Genomic DNA, 19,801 nt, shown 5'->3' on the forward strand with positions numbered 1-19,801 from the left:
CAGAGGTCCCCGCCCAAAATGAACACCTTGCCAAGGAGTGGGGGGCACCACAGCCCTTGGAAAGTTGTTCATTTTTGCCTTGCCCCACCCCAGTTTTCCTGATGGGGCAGCTTTAAATCCTCCAAGCAATCAATGGAGATCAGCTGCATTGATTTTCATAGGGGATTTAAAGGGCTGCTCTTTTTTTCCTTTCCTTTTTTCAATGCTGTGCTGGAGCGTAGCGTTTGGAAAATGAAGAATACTGGCTTCCCTCACCACCCTGGCATGTTTGGGCAACATGCACAGGTGGAGATGCGGGCGGGAGCAGGGCCGGTGCTACCATAGAGGACACTCAGGCTAAGAGGGGTGCCGGGCAGCACTCACGCACATTGGCTGTTGCTGGCCCAGCCCGGCCCAAGGATTCAGCTGGGCCTGGGCAGGCGAGATGGGGCCCTCGCCCGCCCAGCCGAAACGCAGCCAGGGATGCTGGGGTGGGGGTGGGGTGGCTCCATGTTCGGACTTCCGGAACGTGCCCAGAAGAGAGAGAGAGAATGTATGGGTGAATGGGATGCATGGGGTCTTTGAGTGAATGCATGTGTTCATGCGTGTGTTTGTTTGGAGTGAGTGATGCTGAGTGTGTGTGTGTGTGTGCGCACATGCGTGTGAGTTGCAGGGGATGATTTGGAGGTGATATTCCTATTAAATAATGCATTTTAGACCCATAGACGTTCCTTTCCAATTTGTTTGCTATAATTGGCACGACGTATTTCTTGCACTTTAAAATAAATTTAGCAGTTTCAAGTTTTGTGCTTCTTATTTTTTCCAGGAAACATATGTTCTTAAAAATCAAAGTTGGCATTTTTTGGTGTGTGTGTGTGTGTGTGTGTGTGTGTGTGTGTGTTTGTTTGTTTGTTTGTTTGTTTGTTTGTGTGAAAGTAGCTCAACTTGCCTAGGGCGCAAAATAGTCTGGCACCGGCCCTGTGGGGGAGGGGGAGGAGCCGGGAAAACCAAAGAATCCCCAAATTACAGGGAAGTGCTGGCAAGGTTCCCGGTACTGTTTTTGCGCAAAAACAGGACTGGGGATATTTAAAAAAAACAGGACCCAACTCAATCATGATTGCAATCAGAGCCAGGAAAGGGGGGGGGGGCGTATGGACATTGACTTGGGCACACTGGCAAATGGTGATGGCGCCCTGCAAGGCAAGAGCAGCAGGGGTTTTTGCCTCTCTTGCCAGGCAAATCTATCTGTAGGCAAGTGAAATCACCCACGGTGACTGCCAGATGACACAATAACCCATGAAGCCTTAAATAACCCGCTCTGCAGAGCATGGGTTTTCAAAGTGGTTATTTTGACTAAATAATAAGCCATTGTGGGTTAAAAAAAATCCTACCAGACAACACAACTCCACAATAGCTTATTTAACCCATTGTGGGTTATTGTGATGTCCAAAACAAGTCATGAAGTTGTGCCTGAAAGCAAACTGGTAATGAGTGCAGCCATTGCAAGACAGCTGTAATGTAATTTTGTGAGTCAATACCCTCTAATATCCTCACTGGAGCACTTTGCAGTAATCAAATCTAGATATAACTACAGTATTGTTACTGTGGCATCTGTGGAATAAAGGAGGAGCTTTAGAATGTCCCTGTTGGGACATTGCTGGCAGTAGATGGCAGAACTCTTCACCTTAGGTGGCCATCTGATGGGGTTAGGATTGTGCTGCTGTAAACAGTCTTTGATTATATAGTTTGAATTTGTATATATGTTAGAAATATATTTAAATAAAAATGTCAAAATAAATGTATGTGTGTCTTGATTATTATTACTAAACATTACAAAGGCGAAGAATTCGACACAGGGCGGACTGTTTTCATCATCAGGCTTGTGTTTATCAGAAGGTTTTGTTCTGCCAGAAGATGTTTGGGACAACTGGATTCAATTTCTTCTCTATATCTCTATGAATTTTAACTGTGTTTCTTTGTTTATTTTGGGTTTCAAAAATCATCAACCCCACCCTAATCCTGGAACATTAAAATAACCTCACAAAGGAATGGCTGGCCAGCTGCCCTAACAATACTTTGTTTACCAACAACCAAGAAAGAAAACCAGAACACCCAATCAAGTATAGTCTGATATGTATCTTAGCCCAGCTACCAACCAGAATATGTGACCTGCACACAGTCTCCATCCCAACATAAACTATCCTTTGGTAATAGCCCCAAATGCCTTTGGAACTCCTTGCCACCTGTTAATTTTCACTCTGTATACATATTTTTAACATATTACCTAGTTGACTGGAGGAAAAGCAAATGTTCTAAAGACCTGATCCATCCCTGGGTTGGGCACAACAGATATAAAGGCTTCCAGATCTGGTGGCATGTCTAATAACACAAGATGTACAAAGGCATGAGAGTGGTTACTCAATGATTCTGTGAAGACGTGATTTATTTTGGCCTTTTAAGCCCAGTTGTGAATAACTAGAACAACTGGACTGGACATTCATCCAGATGTCAGCTGCCCTGGTAAATTTTATTTGTAAGGCAAGATAAACACCTATTAAACTTGAATTTAAAACAATGGGGCTCAAAATATGTTTTTTGGATGTTCCAGCAACTTTAAGTGTTGCACCTTTCATTTTAAAAGTTTTGGCATATTACGTGGAGTGCCTCCAACAGATATGGGGTAATTGAAGTCTCCCATGACTACTACATTGGAGCAAAGATTGTTTTTTAAAGGACTTACAGACATAATGCTCCTCATCATATGCAGAGTTCCTCTACTTTGTGAAGGGAATGGTCCCCAATTCCCTAGAATCTGTTATCCTCCATTTCACCCCCAGCTTGCCTTTATGAAGCAGCTTTTAGCCATGTGGTTGCTGCTCTGGCTGAGAGCCTGCCTGGCCTTAGGTGGCAGGAAGCCAGCTCCCAGAGAGTGAGCTATCAGAGCGAGCAAATAGGTGGAGCAAACAGGAGTTTGTCAGGGGGAGTGTAATGGAAGACGAGACCAAGGCAAGGAGGAGAGAGGCCTCAAGTAAATCCAGAAGGCTGCCTATTCAAAGTGCCCATGTGCTTGCCATGTGCTCCTGAGTGCTGTGTCAAAGGGTGTGTCCTGAGAGCTGCTGCTGGGCCTGAAGGGGTGTGGCCTGATTGCTCTCAGCAGCTGAGTGGGCGGGGAGTCTCATTCTGTTTCCTGACTCCTAGCTGAGCAGCTGGACTAGAAGATACAAAAGGAAGCCAGGTCCCAGAGAGAAAGTGAACAGGGAGAGCAAACAGGAGTTCAGCAGGGGAGGTCCTTAACAAAATATTGTTCTTGCAAGTCACACTCATATTGTTGTTCAGCTTCAGAGAGGACAGGACAAAGCACAGACAATACAATCAGAAAGGCAGAAACAAAACAGAAATAGAGAATATGGATGAAAAGGAGTTTCCAGTGTTGGTGACCTGCAAAGTGTGTACAATGTTTGTGTTCCTGCCTGAGATCAACATGGCGTACACCTGCAACAAGTGCAAGCTAATTGCACTATTGGAAGAAAAAGTGAGAGTACTTGAGTGGCGAGTGTCCACCCTCCAAGGAATGAGAGGAGGTGAAGAGTTCTTAGACAGAACAGTGGAACTGCAGCAGCAACAAGAAGCACAAGAGATTGAAGAACAACAGCAAGCTGAAGCAGAAGTAGAGTATGCTGAGGTGAGGAAAGCCAATGAAGAGGAAACTCCCTGGAAAAGGGTGGCAGTTAAGAGCAGAAGAACTAGAAGACATTCTGTACCAGTGGACCAACTAGAGCTATGTAACTGCTTTCAGCAACTGGAGGATGAGACTGGAGGACAGCCTGCACAGGAAGAAATACAGGAGATCCTGTGCAAAAGTGAACAAGAGGCAGGTCAGTTGACTAAGAAGAAGATAAGAGTAGTTGTTGGGGAAGACTCCCTGCTGCGTGGGATTGAAACCCATGTATGTCGTGGAGATCCATGGACTTGCCAGGTTTGCTGTCTCCCAGGATCACAGATTAGAGATGTGACTGAAGGCTTGCCAAAACTCATAAAGCCCACTGACACATACAGTATCCTTCTCTTCTCATCCATGTGGGAACAAATTATATTGCAAAGTGGAGCTATGAAGAAATCACATCAGACTTTGAAGCTCTGGGAAGGAAACTCAAGAACTTTGGGGCCCAGATAGTTTTCTCATCCATCCTCCCAGTTCTTGGAAGAGGTTTAGAAAGGGAAAAAAATATTCCAGGTGAACGACTGGCTACAAAGGTGGTGCTGACGTGAGAGATTTGGATTCTGGGACCATGGGCTACGCTACTTGGAAGATGGATTTCTGGCAAGGGATGGGTTGCACCTCACAAGGGCTGGGAAGAATGTGTTTGGCCACAGCGTGAAGAACCTCATCAGGAGAGCTTTAAACTGAATCTTACGGGGGGAGGAGACATAAAATCTTACGGGGGGAGGAGACAACAATGGATGAAGGCTCATGCACCATAACACAGAGAACAGCTCCAATAACACCCCAAAATAGTGTTCACAACAACGTAGGGATGAAGCCAGACTATAAAGCACCTGGTCTTCGATGTCTATATACTAATGCCCAGAGCATGGGAAACAAACAGAACAAACTTGAATTCTTAACACATGAAGGCAAATACGACTTGATAGGTATAACTGAAACTTGGTGGGATGACTCCCATGACTGGAATATAGCAATTGAAGGGTATAACTTGTTCAAAAAGAACAGAAGAAATAGAAAGGGGGGCAGAGCTGCACTATATGTTAAAAAATAGCTATCCCTGCACAGAAATACAGGAGGACGAGCCCTGGGAGCCCTATCAAAAGTGTCCATGTTTGTCGGCTGCAAGTGAGGATTTACGGCCGTTGATACCAAGTGTGGAGGCTGAGCCAGATAAACTGCAATGAACTTCCTCAGCTTGAATGCCTGCAGAGTCTAATGATAGTGTCCAGAGCTACTGAGCAAGGTTCCTGGACGCAAGCAGAGTTCAGGGTCATGGCTCCAGGGGTTGTGAATTAGCTGGGAGTCCAGACGCCAGGGAAGCTGGATATGCCAAACACCGAAGTGGGTGTGTTGAGCTTCATCCCACGTACCTGTTCCTTCGAATTATCCCCTACGGCACTAAGCTGTTGGTGGCGTTGTTGTTGCTGCTACTGGATGGCAGTGATCCTTTGCATACCAGGAAGTGGTTTTAAGGGGGGGAATGTAAAAATAATAAAAAATCACCAGATGACCCAATCCGATTCAAATTTGGTATGCTTAAAGCTCTCCTTAATATCTATTATTGTGCCAATTTTGATGTCTTTATCTTTAAAGCTTATGCAGATGTAAGCATTTGTTTAATTTTTCTTTAAAATCCTGTTCCTGCGCCCCAGTGGCCGCTCTGAAGATACACTCGAAATTTGGTAGCTAAATATTGCACTTCTTTTGGCTTTATAGCACGATTAAAGCAGGATGCATGGGAGTACTTCACAGTCAAAGCAGATTATAAACTGGAAAACTTCTGAGTTCTTTGCACGCAATTCGCAGTGATTGCACAGTATAAACTTGGTGTGATAAAGCTCATTGTTTCCAGCATCTTTGCTGCACTGCTCTGAGCCTTTTAAATCCTAACCTGACACCAGGTGCTGGCAATTAGCCCCGTGGCCTCCGTGCTGTGGCGGCCTGCTGACATTGATCTCTCGCTCTCAGTAACCTGCATTCAGCTGGGGTTGGAGGAGCCTCATGATCCCCTTCATCATTCTCTGAGTCCCTTAAAGGGGCTTCTGCCAGGTCTTGCCTGCTCTCTGAGAGCAAAGGGCTCCTGTTCACCTTGGCCACTAGTTTCCTCCCCAGGATCTGTTGGATCTTGCTTTTCCCCTTCGTCCTCTGATGATGAGGATTCTGGGGGAGGTATGACAAAGAGCATCTGGATTAAAATAAATTGGGCAAGGAATAAAAGGAACATGATAGTCGGAGACTACTACTGACCACCCAATCAAGGAGAAGATGAGGATGAAACTTTTGAAAAGTGAATTGTCAGGGTTTCAAGGAAATCCAATGTAGTAAAGTCTCATGGGAGACTTCAATTACCCCATATCTGTTGGGAGACAAATACTGCACAAAGCGGCCCTTCCAAGAAATTCCTGACATGTATGGCTGATAACTTTCTCTTACAAAAAGTGGAGGAAGGAACTAGAGTATCTGTTATCCTTGTCTTGATACTGACCAATAGGGATGACTTAAAGGATGGGGTCTTTGGATTTCCTGTACAGCAGTGGTTGGGATGCCAACACAGATTCTGCTCTATTTAGCTCTGTTGAGGTAGCATTTATTTATTTATTTATTTATTTATTACATTTTTATACCGCCCAATAGCCGAAGCTCTCTGGGCGGTTCACAAAAATTAAAACCACAGTAAAACACCCAACAGTTAAAACACAATTACTTTTTTTTTTTAATAATTTTTATTTGTTTTCTACACTATATAAACATACAACATTACAACAACAATAATAATAATAAAAAAGAAACATCAAACAACTGCTACATACATATTGAATAAATGTTGAGTACATATATGTTGAATAAGTATTACCTATACATTATCGTACTACATAATCATTCTTAACATAAAAGTGCACCCCCACCTCGGGATCTATTCCTGAGTCCAAAATCTGATCGTTTCTTCTGCTGGCGGTTTCCTACTTCCCTTAGTAAACACAAATATTAGGAACTGTTTCCAGATTCCTTCAAACTCATTTATTTTAGTTACGCCTTTTCTCCACTTAATATTACATGTCAGTTTATCATTAATGGCTATATCCCATACTTCTTTGTACCATTCTTCAATAGAATATTCCCCTTGAATCTTCCAGTTCCTAGCTACCATCAATCGTGCTGCAACCAGCAAACTCGATATCAGCTCTATAGTTTCATTCCACACTTTATATCTTCAAATAGTGACAGCAATGCAATCTTTGGTGTTTGTTCTATTTTCATTCCCACTATTTCTTCAATTTCTGAAAACACCATCTTCCATAATCTTTGTACATATTTGCATTCCCACCACATATGTAAATACGTTCCTTTTTCCCCACAACCTCTCCAACAATTTGCTGAATGCTGATCATTTATCTTATTCAATCTAATCGGGGTTAGGTACCACCTCCATAAAATTTTATAATAGTTCTCCTTTATTCTCACTGACAAACTTCTCAACACTCTTTGTTTCCATAGTCCCTCCCATCTCCCTCGCCCTATTTGTACCTTCAAATCTGACTCCCATACCATTTTCTCTGAGTTCCCTCTAAACTCCTTTTCTAACAATATTTTATATATTTCACTCATTAACCCTTTTAAAACTATACTACCTCCTTTACCTTTTTCCTTATTTACTATTAACTCTTCAAACTTCGTCATCTTTCTACAAACTCTATTATCTTTAATCCATTTTTATTCCATTGTTCTAATTGCCCATATTCTAACCAAGATAATTTTTTCTCCTTTAACAATTTTTCCATATCCTCTCTTGTTTTTATATCTCTTAACCAATCTTTTAGTTTCATTTTGTTTTTCTCTTTTAATATTTTACATAATCTACCCTTCAGATCCTCTGGGAAATTCTTTAACATTATTATCGGTGCTAAGGGAGAGTTGCTCGGAAGCAGCTTCCCTTTAAATTTACTCCAAATTTCCCATTGAGTCCTCAGGAGTGGATTATCTATACTTCCAACCCACTTTCTCCCTCCATCTTTAAAAAAGACATTGTCCAAGCTCATCTCTACGTTACTTATAATTTTTTCTTCCATCCAATATAAATCTCCTACTCCTATAATTGCTTCTACAATATGTCTTAATCTATTTGCTACGTAGTATAATTTTATATTTGGGAGACCCAATCCACCCTTTTTTTGGCTTAGATACCAATTATTTTTATTCACTCTTGCTCTCTTTTCTCCGTTACAATATTTATTAATAATATTTTGCCAACTTTTTATCTCAGTTTCTGATATTTTTATTGGTAACATCCTAAACACAAAATTAATTTTAGCTAATATCTTCATTTTTATTAAGGCTATTCTTCCAAACCAAGATAAATTTAATCTTATATTTCTCCAATTTCTCTAATACCTCTTTCTTTAACCTCGTTAAATTTTCCTTTTCAAGATTCTCTAAATTTTTTGTAATTTTAATTCCCAAATATTTAATCTCCTCCTTAACTTTCATTTCTATTCCCTTATGTTCCCAATCCTTTTCTTCCTTCTTAGTATAATTAAACAACATCATCTCTGATTTAGACCAATTTATTCTTAACCCTGTAATTTCTTCAAATTCCCTCAACTGATATTTAATTCTTTCTAATTTTCTTATTGGGTTCTTAATGGTCAATAAAGTATCATCCGCAAACATGTTTAACTTTATTTCCCTTACCTCTCCAATTCCTTCTAACTCTTCATCCTCCCTTAGTGCCTTCGCCAATACTTCCATAACCATTACAAACAGGACCGGCGAGAGCGGACATCCTTGTCTTGTTCCTCTGGCTAGTCGTATCTTTTCAGTGAGTCCATCATTTACCACCACTACATCTGTATTTTGGGAATATAACTGTTCTATTATGTTTTTAAATTTATTTCCAAATCCCAATTTATCTACAATAATCTTTAATGCCTGCCAGCTCACACAATCAAAAGCCTTAAAAATATCCAATGCCATAATTCCTGCCTTGATATTTGATTTTTTTATTACATTTATTACATTTAAAACTCTTCCCACTAGATTATACATCTGCCTTCCTGCCACAAACCCACATTGATCTTCTCCTATATATTCTGATATAAATTTATTTAACCGTTTAGCCATAATAGATGAGAAAATTTTGGCATCCTGATTTATTAACGAGATAGGTCTGTAAGAATCAGGACTAATCAGGTCTTTATCTGGTTTTGGGATCAGAATTATCAATGAGTGTTCCCATGATTCAGGTATCTTCTCTCCTAATAATATCCTATTATAAAGTTCCAATAGCTTTGGAACTAAAAATTCTTTGAAGACCTTATAATATTCTGGTCCTAAACCATCTGCTCCCGGTGACTTACCAACTTTTAAATTATCAATGACATCTTCAACTTCTCTTTGAGTTATTACCTTCTCCATTAACTCTTTATATTCTGGTTTTATTCCATTCTTTATAAACCTTCCAATATACTCCTCCACCTTTTCTTGTTGAGTTTCTTTACCCTTATATAGCTCCTGATAAAATTCCTGGAAATTTTTTATTTTATCTTTCATTATATGACAATAATTCCCTCGATTATCCTTTAATGCTTCTATCCCATTCCTCCCTTTTTCTTTTTGTGTGAGTCTGGCAAGCAACCTAGAATTCTTATTACTGTTTTCGAAATATTCCCTTTTCATGTAAATTAAATTCTTTTGAACCTCCTCTATATTTAAATTTTCTAATTGTTTCTTCTTAGCTTGTATTTCTACTAATTTATATTTACCTTTACCTCGCCAATATTCTTCCTCCAAATTTCTAATTTCTATCTCTAACTTTTCCTGCTCTGCACGTTGTTGTCTTTTTAAGCTACACGTCTCTCTAATACAGATTCCTCTCACTACAGCCTTCATGGTGTCCCAAACGACTGACCCAGCTGTTCCTCCCTTTTCATTAATTTCCCATGACTCTGACAATTCCTTCTGAATTTTCTCTACCACTTTATTATATTTCAATATTTTTGTATTCAACTTCCATCTATATGCCTCTTTATAATTCTTCTTGACTGTAAATTCTAAACTTAACAAGGCATGATCAGTTACTTTTATTACCCCCATTTCCATTTTACAAATCTTCGTTGCAAACTCTTTTGAGACAAATATATAATCTATCCTGGAGTATGTATGATGAACTGGGGAAAAGTATGAGAATCCAGGCTTAATCCCATTGAGTAAATGCCATGAATCTGAATAATCATTTTCTTTTACTAGTTTATTCAATATAGTTATATTATTCCTCTTTTCAACATTAGTGGGATTTGACCTGTCCCATCTATTATCCATAACCATATTAAAGTCCCCAGCTAATATGACATACCCCTCCTTGAATTCTTCTATTTCTTTAAATAACTTTATAAAAAAAACTCTATGTCTCTCATTTGGGGCATACACATTAATTAGCGTATATACCTTTCCTTCAATTTTACCTTTTAACATAAGATATCTGCCATTATCATCCTTTTTTGTTTCTTCTAATATGAACCCACTTTTTTTTGAGATCAAAGTGGCCACTCCATTTTTTTTTGATGTCCCTAATGACTTTTCATAATAGGCTAACCACTTTAATTTTATCATATTCGAATTCTCGGAGCCTTGGTGTGTTTCTTGGACCATTATAATATCCGATCCTTCTTTATTAAACATTTGTTCTATTCTCCTCCTTTTCACGACTGCCCCCAGACCTTTAACATTGAGTGTTGATACTTTTATCTTTTTATCCATATTCACCCTTTTGAAGTCTCTTCCGATCCCTTGTGCTCTGCAACTCAAATTTACTTACATAAAAATACAAACTCCATACAACAAACCCCCACCCTCTTACCCCAACCCCTTCCCTCCTACCTTCCCCCCCTCCCCACATCCCCGTGAGTCTAGTACTCCAGCCATCTACTTTAAAGGGAGGGGGGGGAGGCAGTGCTGCGACTGGCCGGCAAAGTTTCTATGTTTAGCATTTCTATCTGCAATTATCTACAAACATAATTAACAGTTCTATTACTCCCCAGATGTCCCAGCCTCATTCCCCCCCACCCACTCCAGTCCCACTTGCTTCCCCATACAGACCCAGCCTCTTCAGCAACTCTTTACCTTGATCCAGTGAGGTTACTCTGTGTTCCCCCCTCCCATATGTAAATCTTAAAAAAACAGGATAACCCCACGAATAAGTGATTTTGTTCTTCATTAGTGTTTCAGTTATTGGTTTAATACTGCGTCTCCAATTTAGTGTATGTTGAGAGAGGTCATTATAAATTTGCACTGCTTTGCCTTTGTACTGCAACTGGACCATAGATCTCAATTCTTTCATAACTTGCTCTTTTTTGTAGTAATTACCAAATTTCACCAAAATGTCTCTAGTCCCTTTGTAGTTTTGCCCCCCCCCCCACACGGTGAACTCGATCTAAATCCGATCCATCTATTGGTAAGTCAGGCATCAGCTCCTTGAACCAATTCAGAATGATTTCTCTTAGATCTTCTCCTTGTATCTGCTTCAGCTGTTTTATTCAAATAGATGATCGACGAGATTGATCCTCCAAGGCTATCAGTCTTAATTCATAATCTTTAAATTGACTATTTGTTGATTTTTCAAAAGCCTCTTGCTTCTTCTGGTTCAAATCAGCTTTTGCCTCCAAATCTTTGATCTTTTTTGAGTTATCAGCTGTCTTATCAGCCAGGACACGCATTTGTTGTCTAAAAACATCCATTTGCTGATCCAGTTTTTTAAAAATAACCGTATTATTCTCTGCTATTGAAGCTTTAATTTCCACTAAAGAGGGTGGCTGACTGCCAATTGCTTCTCCCCCTTCAGCCATGTTTTTTTCTTTTTTTGGTACTGTGTCTAAGAAAACTGGGCCTGTATCTTCGTCCTCCTGTTCTGCTTCAGGGACTGAATTTTCCAGGTAGGAGAGGTTATGATTAGATGGTTTCTTTTTTTGTGTATTTAACCTTTTCCACTCCTTCCTAATTCTCCTTTTAATGTTAGACATAGGACACTTCTGGACAGGGCATAAATCTTAGAGTCCAGCTCACTTTCTTCACAGTTTTTACTAGCTTATCTTCTGTGTGTTAAACACTGTTCCTTCTTCCCAAGGGGGGGGGGATATATCAGATTCACAACAGCATTCACTAGAGGGGACCAGAACTAATCATACACAGTCTATCAATGTCTCACTTCGCCCCCTCACCGAACGCTGCTTTTCCTCCACCACCGCGCACCCCCCCTTCTCGCCAGCCGACGATAACTACAACAAACAGCTTCCACTTTATAAAGCCAGTATTTCAGTCTTTTCCACTTTGAGATAGAAGATAAGAGGTGAGAATCGCTATAAATCAGGTCAGCATCTAACAAAAACAAACTGTCTCTGCACAAACTGCGCCACAGCAGTTTAGTTTCGTTTTCCAACCGAGGCTTATAAAAACATTCCGTTCTATCTCACCTCATCTTTTCAGCTTTTTCCAACACCGGCAGCATTCATAGTCCTTTTCCATCATTTGCTCAAAGATTTATGCCCATTAAAAAGGAGATAATTGCTTTTCCCGGCAAAGCCGGTTAGAGCCTCAGAAGAAACTCGCCGCCTCCATGGCTGCCAAGCTCCGCCCCCCCAAAACACAATTACGAAATACAGTATAAAAAGCGCAACCAGGATAAAACCACACAGCAAAGTTGATATAAGATTAAAATACAGAGTTAAAACAGTAAAATTTAAATTTAAGTTAAAATTAAGTGTTAAAATACTGAGTGAATAAAAAGGTCTTCAACTGGCGACGAAAGCAGTACAGTGTAGGCGCCAGGCGGACCTCTCTGGGGAGCTCGTTCCACAACCTGGGTGCCACAGCGGAGAAAGCTCTCCTCCTAGTAGCCACCCGCCTCACTTCCTTTGGCAGGGGCTCATGGAGAAGGGCCCCTGTAGATGATCTTAAGGTCCGGGTAGGTACATATGGGAGGAGGCGTTCCTTCAGATAACCTGGCCCCAAACCGTTTAGGGCTTTAAATGTCAATACCAGCACTTTGAATTGGGCCCGGACCTGGACTGGCAGCCAATGAAGCTGGAAAAGGACTGGCGTGATGTGATCTCGCCAGCCAGTCCCTGTTAATAACCTTGCTGCCCCGTTTTGCACCAGTTGAAGCTTCCGGACCGTTTTCAAAGGCAGCCCCACGTATAACGCATTGCAGTAATCCAAGCGAGAGGTTATCAGAGCATGGATAACTGTAGCTAGGCTATCTCTGTCCAGATAAGGGCGTAGTTGGTATATCAACCTAAGCTGATAAAAGGTGCTCTTTGCCACTGAGTTCACCTGTGCCTCAAGTGACAGTTCTGGATCGAAGAGCACCCCCAAACTACGGACCCGATCCTTTAGGGAGAGTGCAACCCCGTCCAGGACAGGGCAAACATCACCTCGCCAGACAGATGAACCACCCGCTAACATTTGCAGGAAATACAAAAGCTACTGCTATGGCTAGGCTAATTGTGACATGAATAGTATGGAATCACTGTCTTGTGCCTGAGAGAAAATAAGCCCAGAAGCAAGAAATTTTGTATTCCTTCCCCTTATTTCCAAATTCTGTGCTCCTTGGTATGTAATAGTGTTGCAAACATGTCTTTTCTGCAGCAGGAGTTCCTCAAAAGGCTTGTGAAATCAGAGGCGGAAGGCCTGCTCACAAACTTGCTTTTAATGACGTATAAAGCATGATTCTGATGAAAAAACCATAAACAGATTGTGAAGAGAAACCCACAGCTAGGAAAGTAAAGACAAAAAGGTGTTCTCTGCTCACCCACTGCTCCTGGAAAGGAGGGGCTAGTTAGCAAGATAAAGTGTTGTGTGTGTTAAATGAATTAACATTTCTTCAAGCAGCATATCCTGGATGCAGAAGGAACTGAGCCATATTTGTGGCAGAAACGGATCTTAAAATCCAGACCACTTGGTAGGTGAATTTTGTTTCTGAATTCAATTTTTCTCCTGTCATGCATCAGTAAAAAAAAAAAAGTAATCGTCTTTCCAATAGTGATGTTCTTACAGACTTTGCTGGTAAATGAATGTATCTGTGATACTATTTTGCAGTTCTTTGTGAACTCATAAAAGTTCTCATGCCAGGCTTGTACAAATGGAAATATTTGTTTAAACTGCAGTTTGTTATGTGACTGGGAGAGGTTCCAAAGAGAATTATGACTGGACAAATATCACAAATGGCAGTTACGAACCCTTACTTTCTAATACACAGAATCAACAGCAGTAGCACAAATGCCATCAACATAAATGTGTGTAACTTTTATGTTAACAATAGACTTATCAAGGGTTTTACCGTGACAATACGTTATTGTTGTTAAAGTAGGAGGAACAAGGCTATGCCCTGCCACTTCACTGCTTGTTGAAAAAAACCAGGGAAATATTGAGATTGACTAAGGTCCTTTCAATAACTGAGGTCCTTTCACACAAAGCTTTTATTGTGCAATTGCCCTGCCTCATTCATGGAATTTTATAAATAAAATGTCACCAGATGTCATCTTCCATTTTTAAGACTCCCTTATTTTCCCACTGCTGCTTCTGCCTTTTCCCATTAAGGGTCAGCTGCAAAATGCCTTTTGATTGGTAGCACTAAGAACTGTCCATCTGGAAGCAACCACCACCCCCATCACCTCCCCTGTCACCCCAGCCATGGCCTTATGAATACTATGACCTGCCTTCTTTTTGTTTTGTTAAGTGGTGAACAGCATTGTGAATGTCTTCTCTAAGGCCAAGTTCTTCCTGAGGTAGATATACCACTTCAGACAATATGGAATGCTCTCCCCTCCATCCCAGTAATTGTATAGTGCATAGAAAACTGGCATATCAGGAAGTATGCCTTCTCCTTGACATGTTAGTTTTCTATGTGAAGGGATTTTGTTGTGCTTTTGGAGAGTATACAAGCCTCCACCCACAGTCTGAAACAGTACGTCTTAGATGCAGGCTTATTTTCTCAGTGAAAACTAGATCTATATGGAACACAGGGGTACCTTGTGCCACAGGACTACAGGAGGATTGCATTTCCCATGCAGTTCAGAATGGAGATGAGAAGCCTGCAATGAAATCACAAGGGCTGGGTTCCTGTTCTTTCACTCCCTCCCTCCCTCCCTCCCTCCCTCCCTCTCTCTCTCTCTCTCTCTCTCTCTCACTCACACCTCTTTTGCACACACTCCAGTCACATACCTTTTGCCACAAACACCCACACTTTTCACTCCATTCACTTGGTTCCTTCCCTTTTGCTGTCATTTGAGATCTTTGTCTCTGCTCCCTGACAGCCTGCCTCATCTGCATCTTTGCTTGCGCTGCCTTCTTTCCCTTTTCTCTGTGTTGTTGTTGTTGTTGTTGTTATTGTTGTTGTTTATTTATATCCTGCCTTTTCCCCAGTACTGGGACTCAAGATGGTTTACAAGATTAAAACATGTACAATTAAAATATATAAATATAAATTTACAAAAGTTAAAACAGAATTAAACCTGCAATAAAATTAAAAACCTATTAAAAAAATTTAAAATAGTAAAAACAGGATCCAATACATTAACACAGGTCCAGAATAGTTCCAAAAGCCTGCTGAAACAAAAAAAGTTTTTGCCTGCCTCCAAAAGTGTCGCACAGAGGGAGCCAGCCTAGCCTCCCTGGGACGGGAGTTCCAGAGCCTTGGAGCAGCCACTGAAAAGGCCCTCTCCCGTGTACCAATCAGGCGTGCCTGGGATGTTGGTGGGACTGAGAGAAAGGTCTCTCCAGAAGATCTCAGAGCGCGGGCAGGCTCATATGGGAGGATACGGTCTTTCAGATAACCTAGACCCGAGCCATAGAGGGCTTTATAGGTGATTACCAGCACTTTGAATTGTGCCCGGAAACAGACCGGAAGCCAGTGAAGCTGTTTTAACAGGGGAATTGTACGCTCCCTGTAATACTGCCTAACTGTTGCCCATTTCTCTGGCCAAATTATTGGAATGCCTGCCAAATGGTGAGGAGGTTCCTTAAAAAAGTGAGTGTGAGTTCTTTCTTAAACAAGCAGAGCTGTTTGCCCCTAATCTTGAGAGAAGGAGTACCTGATTCCCCAAGTCCTGCACCCAGTTGAGATTCTTGTTTATCCCTGTTTCCTCACAACACTTTACCACTTCTTTTAGTGTGAGATGTGTTGTTTGCTGGATGTACAAATAGGTCTGAGCTGAGAGTAGGAACTGGAGTAGTGACTAGCGATGTCACACGAGCAAACCAGACATGCATGTGTTTGCTTAAACGTGTGCACACCAGTTTGGTTAGAAAATGGGGTGGGTCTACTTTCATTATAAAATGGAGTGTGGAGAGATGGGAGCGATACCCATCTGCTTTCACCACCTTACTGCCCGATTCTCCATTGCTTTTATTCCCCTGCCCCTTTCCCCAGACCATCTTCGAAGTGAGCCAGTGTTAGACTATTATGTTAGCATTAGAATTGAAATGGGTACTGCCACGACACCGGCTCTGAACACCAGACCTGGCCGCGGCTACTCCCTGCTCAAGCCAAGCACCACCGCTTGATACGCCTGAGGCAAGGGATAAAAACCACCTTCCTCCAAACTATGTGGAGAAAGGGGTTTAAATGGAGAAGGATTTCAATAATAAAATAATGTGCTGTGAGTTATATGTGCTGAGGTGAATTGTTGTCAGAGTGGGTGCTAAATGTATAAACTTCAGATGATAAATGCCAAACAGACACGTGGGATTTTTGTGGTAGTTAAAAACAAAATAATTAAAATTTATTTTTAAAAGTTCACAAGCTTTGTTTCAAATTAAAACATTTCAAAACCTTTTTGAAACCTTTCATCCAATCCTTTCACCCATTCACATACACGCTTTTTCTCTCACACAATCACTCTTGAACTTTCTTTATTGTCAGTATTGTTTAATATACATAAACTGTCTATCTCCACACCCCACTCTCAAAAGACACCACTCTCTACACCGAGCCTCAAATTCTCCTGACCCAAGTACTCTAAACACCAAGAGCTAACACACAGAGAGCCCTAACGCCTCTAAGAGTACCTAAAAGTCTCCCTCAATCCCCTCAGTCGTTCCCTTATATATCCTCCTCCCCCTCCTCAGACATTCTAACTCCACCCACTCAGGCCAACATTCTAAAAACCACAGAGTTACAAACTGCAGACATACATTTGGGAACTGACTTGTGGGGTGTAATGCCACAGGTACATTTGTGATCATTGAAACAGCTGTAGGCAAACAGCTGAAGGGTGCAGGAGATATGAGTGGACAGAAGATAATGCTGAAGGGTGACTCTGAGTCCTAAGGTTCCTTGAAGCAAGCTATTTATAGCAGGCTCATGACTGGCCACTTGCAGAAGTTTCCTGGTCAATTATATGATGCTGCAACCCTCCAGTGCCTTTCTCCTTCTTTCTGTGGTTTAATTGAAAATGGGGAAAAAGTAGTAACCTAAAGACCTCCCCTTGTGTTTCACCATGAAAAGACAAAGTCGTGCCAACTTGTGGCCATGTAAATGAAATGTAGAACTCCTAGTTAAAGGGGGGAAAGGGGAGTGGGAAGGGAAGTGTGTGTAAAGGGAACACGTTGTGATTGTGGGGCGAAAACAAAAGCCAGAAAGCTGCTGTACAGTTGCAGGATTTTCCCCTGGTAAAGAAATGCCCTTTATCACAGGTGTTCCAGATATCGTGTCAGTATACACCCTGCATGTTCCTGGATCAGCACATCCCAAGATAATGGCCAGATTTACACAAAGCAGTATATGTCAGTTTGAAAATGGTTTGAAAACTGTGTATAGAAAGTGTCCTAGGCCCCAACAGTTGTCACTACTGTTACAAACCGTTTTAAAGCAGTAGTGTAGATCCTGCCAATGATAGGTACTCCAGTAAATGAGGGAACAGTGCAGTGGTACATTTTGAAGTGCAGGTGCATCTCATGACAGTCCCCATAGCCATGACCCCAAAGAGAGTCCAAGCAGCTGTATTGATCCATATGAATGCACCAGTTCTACCAGTTTAATGTCCACCAGGAACAGGTCTTTTGTAAAGCTAGTGGGTCTTAGTTGCCCATTTAAGAGCAAGTTACCTTAAAATACTTTGCATTATAACAGGGAACAATAAATTGTTGCTGGGAAAATTAATTCCCCCCACCCCCCAGATAATTGTAGCTAAACTCAGAACAGGGAAGTTGAGATGGGGGTGGCAGATGAGGTCAGCATCCTTGCTAATACAAGTGCTGGTGCTGTGTCCCTGCAAACACTAGTTCCACTACGTCATCTCTGGTTAGTATATGTTGCTCCCACAGACTTCTCATAAAAATCCTTCATATCCTCTAGCATATGGATGGTCATTAACACTTTAGGAAATAATGCTTTATTGTGTTCTCTCTCTCTCTCTCTCTCTCAGACTTTGCACCATGTGCAGAACTCAGGCCTTTGTATTCTTCCTTCTCCTAGGACTGAACCTCCCAAAAGCAAAAGGCAACTGTGAATTTCTAGAGCCTGAAATGCACTGTGTTTGTTCACTGCAAGATCAGTCACAATTAAAAGACTTCATGAATTGCCTCCCAGCCACCACATATGAGCTACAAGGAGGAAACCTGTTACAATTCCAACTCTTTTCTGAAACGAAGGCAACCCCAGAGTTTATTGACATTCTGCAAGCCCTACAAGTACACAAGCTCATCTTTACAGACCTCCTTATACCAGAGATTCTCTTGCCAGGAGCCTTGGAAATTGTTTCCTACACTTCTCTGGTTTCCAAACTTGAATTTGTAAACTGCACTTTTCTTAGAACTGCCCCCTGGCGCAACAAAGGTAGGTTGGACTTGAAGGTTTCGTCTTTGCGCTTCCACAAAGTTACTGCTCCCCCCCTGGATGATCTGCTTGACACATCTGACCTAAGAGGGTGGCTGGAGACCTTGGACAATCTGACCATTACAGAGTCGCAAGTCACATATGTCCCATGCAAAATTGGCACAGTGTTCACAGCATTGGGTTTTCTGGATATTTCGGGAAACCATTTCCAGGACCACAGCATGAAGTCGTCATTCTGTAAAGGGGCTTTCCCACAGCTCAAGATATTAAAACTGCACCACAACAACCTGACCTCTTATGAGATAGTATGCGACACTGTTAGTCATCTCAGCATGCTCACACACTTAGACCTAAGTCAGAACGACTTCCTGCCTGGAAACTCCTCCTCCCGTTGCATGTGGCCACCATCACTTCGTATTTTTAATTTATCCAACACAGGTTTAGAACACATGCACAGATTTCTGCCGCCCAATGTTGAAATATTAGATCTGAGTGCCAATAATATGTTTACTCTTGACCTCTCGTTACCTGGCTTAAAAGAACTCTACCTGTCCAAAAACAGGCTGCAGAAAGTCCCCTCCATCGATAGACTTCCTAGTTTGGAGGTTCTCAGTTTAGATCAAAACCAGATCTCACAGCTTCCAAGCAAGGACATGCAGCGTCTGAAGCATCTACAGAGCTTGAAAGCTGGACACAATCTCTATAATTGTTCTTGTAGCAATTATATCAGCGAAATCCAGGAACTGGCAGCCAAAACGTCATTGCTGCCTGATTGGCCTCAGGACTATATATGCAAGTCTCCTCCTCATTACGAGGATTACCTGGTAAAAGATGTGCCTCTTCCATCACTGAAGTGTAACAAGGCTCAAATCAGTCATGGGTCAATAGTCAGTTTGCTGACATGTGTTTACCTGGTTCTTGGTTTGCTTCCAATGTAGTCATTTCCACATATTTCCTCGGACCAATTCTAAGTGTTGGCGGGGGCGGGGGGGGCATCTTCATGACTATGGGAGGAAAGCACATTGTTTATTTGCATTTTTCTGCTCCATCAGTGTCACACAGCAGAGCATGCTGTCCCTAAATCCCAGCTTTTCAGCACTTGAAAAAAACAACTTTTGGGTGGGGGGCAGAGTAGAACCAAACGTCATCCACGAGAGAGGCTTGTTTCCCTGCCTGACTTCTCATCCGCACATCTTCAACTCTTGCCCCAGAATGGTTTCAAATCATCGGCTCCAACATCTAACTGACGCCATGCAGAGTCAGAGCCACCC

General features: G+C 41.6%; 1 protein-coding gene across 2 annotated transcripts; it reads left to right on the forward strand.

Annotated features, from left to right (window-relative positions):
• The first annotated feature begins 13,436 nt into the window (after window positions 1-13,436).
• On the forward strand, window positions 13,437-19,508 carry CD14 (CD14 molecule). 2 transcript variants are annotated; one of them, XM_063129700.1, is made up of 2 exons: window positions 13,437-13,659; window positions 18,121-19,508. In XM_063129700.1, the coding sequence occupies exon 2, from the start codon at window positions 18,131-18,133 to the stop codon at window positions 19,466-19,468; it is 1,338 nt and encodes a 445-aa protein (XP_062985770.1). In that variant the 5' UTR covers window positions 13,437-13,659; window positions 18,121-18,130; the 3' UTR covers window positions 19,469-19,508. The 2 variants fall into 2 exon arrangements, with proteins under 2 accessions (XP_062985770.1, XP_062985771.1); XM_063129701.1 differs by having other exon boundaries at window positions 13,437-13,655.
• Window positions 19,509-19,801: the final 293 nt, after the last annotated feature.

This window comes from Elgaria multicarinata, chromosome 7, assembly GCF_023053635.1.
Source record: "Elgaria multicarinata webbii isolate HBS135686 ecotype San Diego chromosome 7, rElgMul1.1.pri, whole genome shotgun sequence".
Lineage (NCBI taxonomy): Eukaryota > Metazoa > Chordata > Lepidosauria > Squamata > Anguidae > Elgaria > Elgaria multicarinata.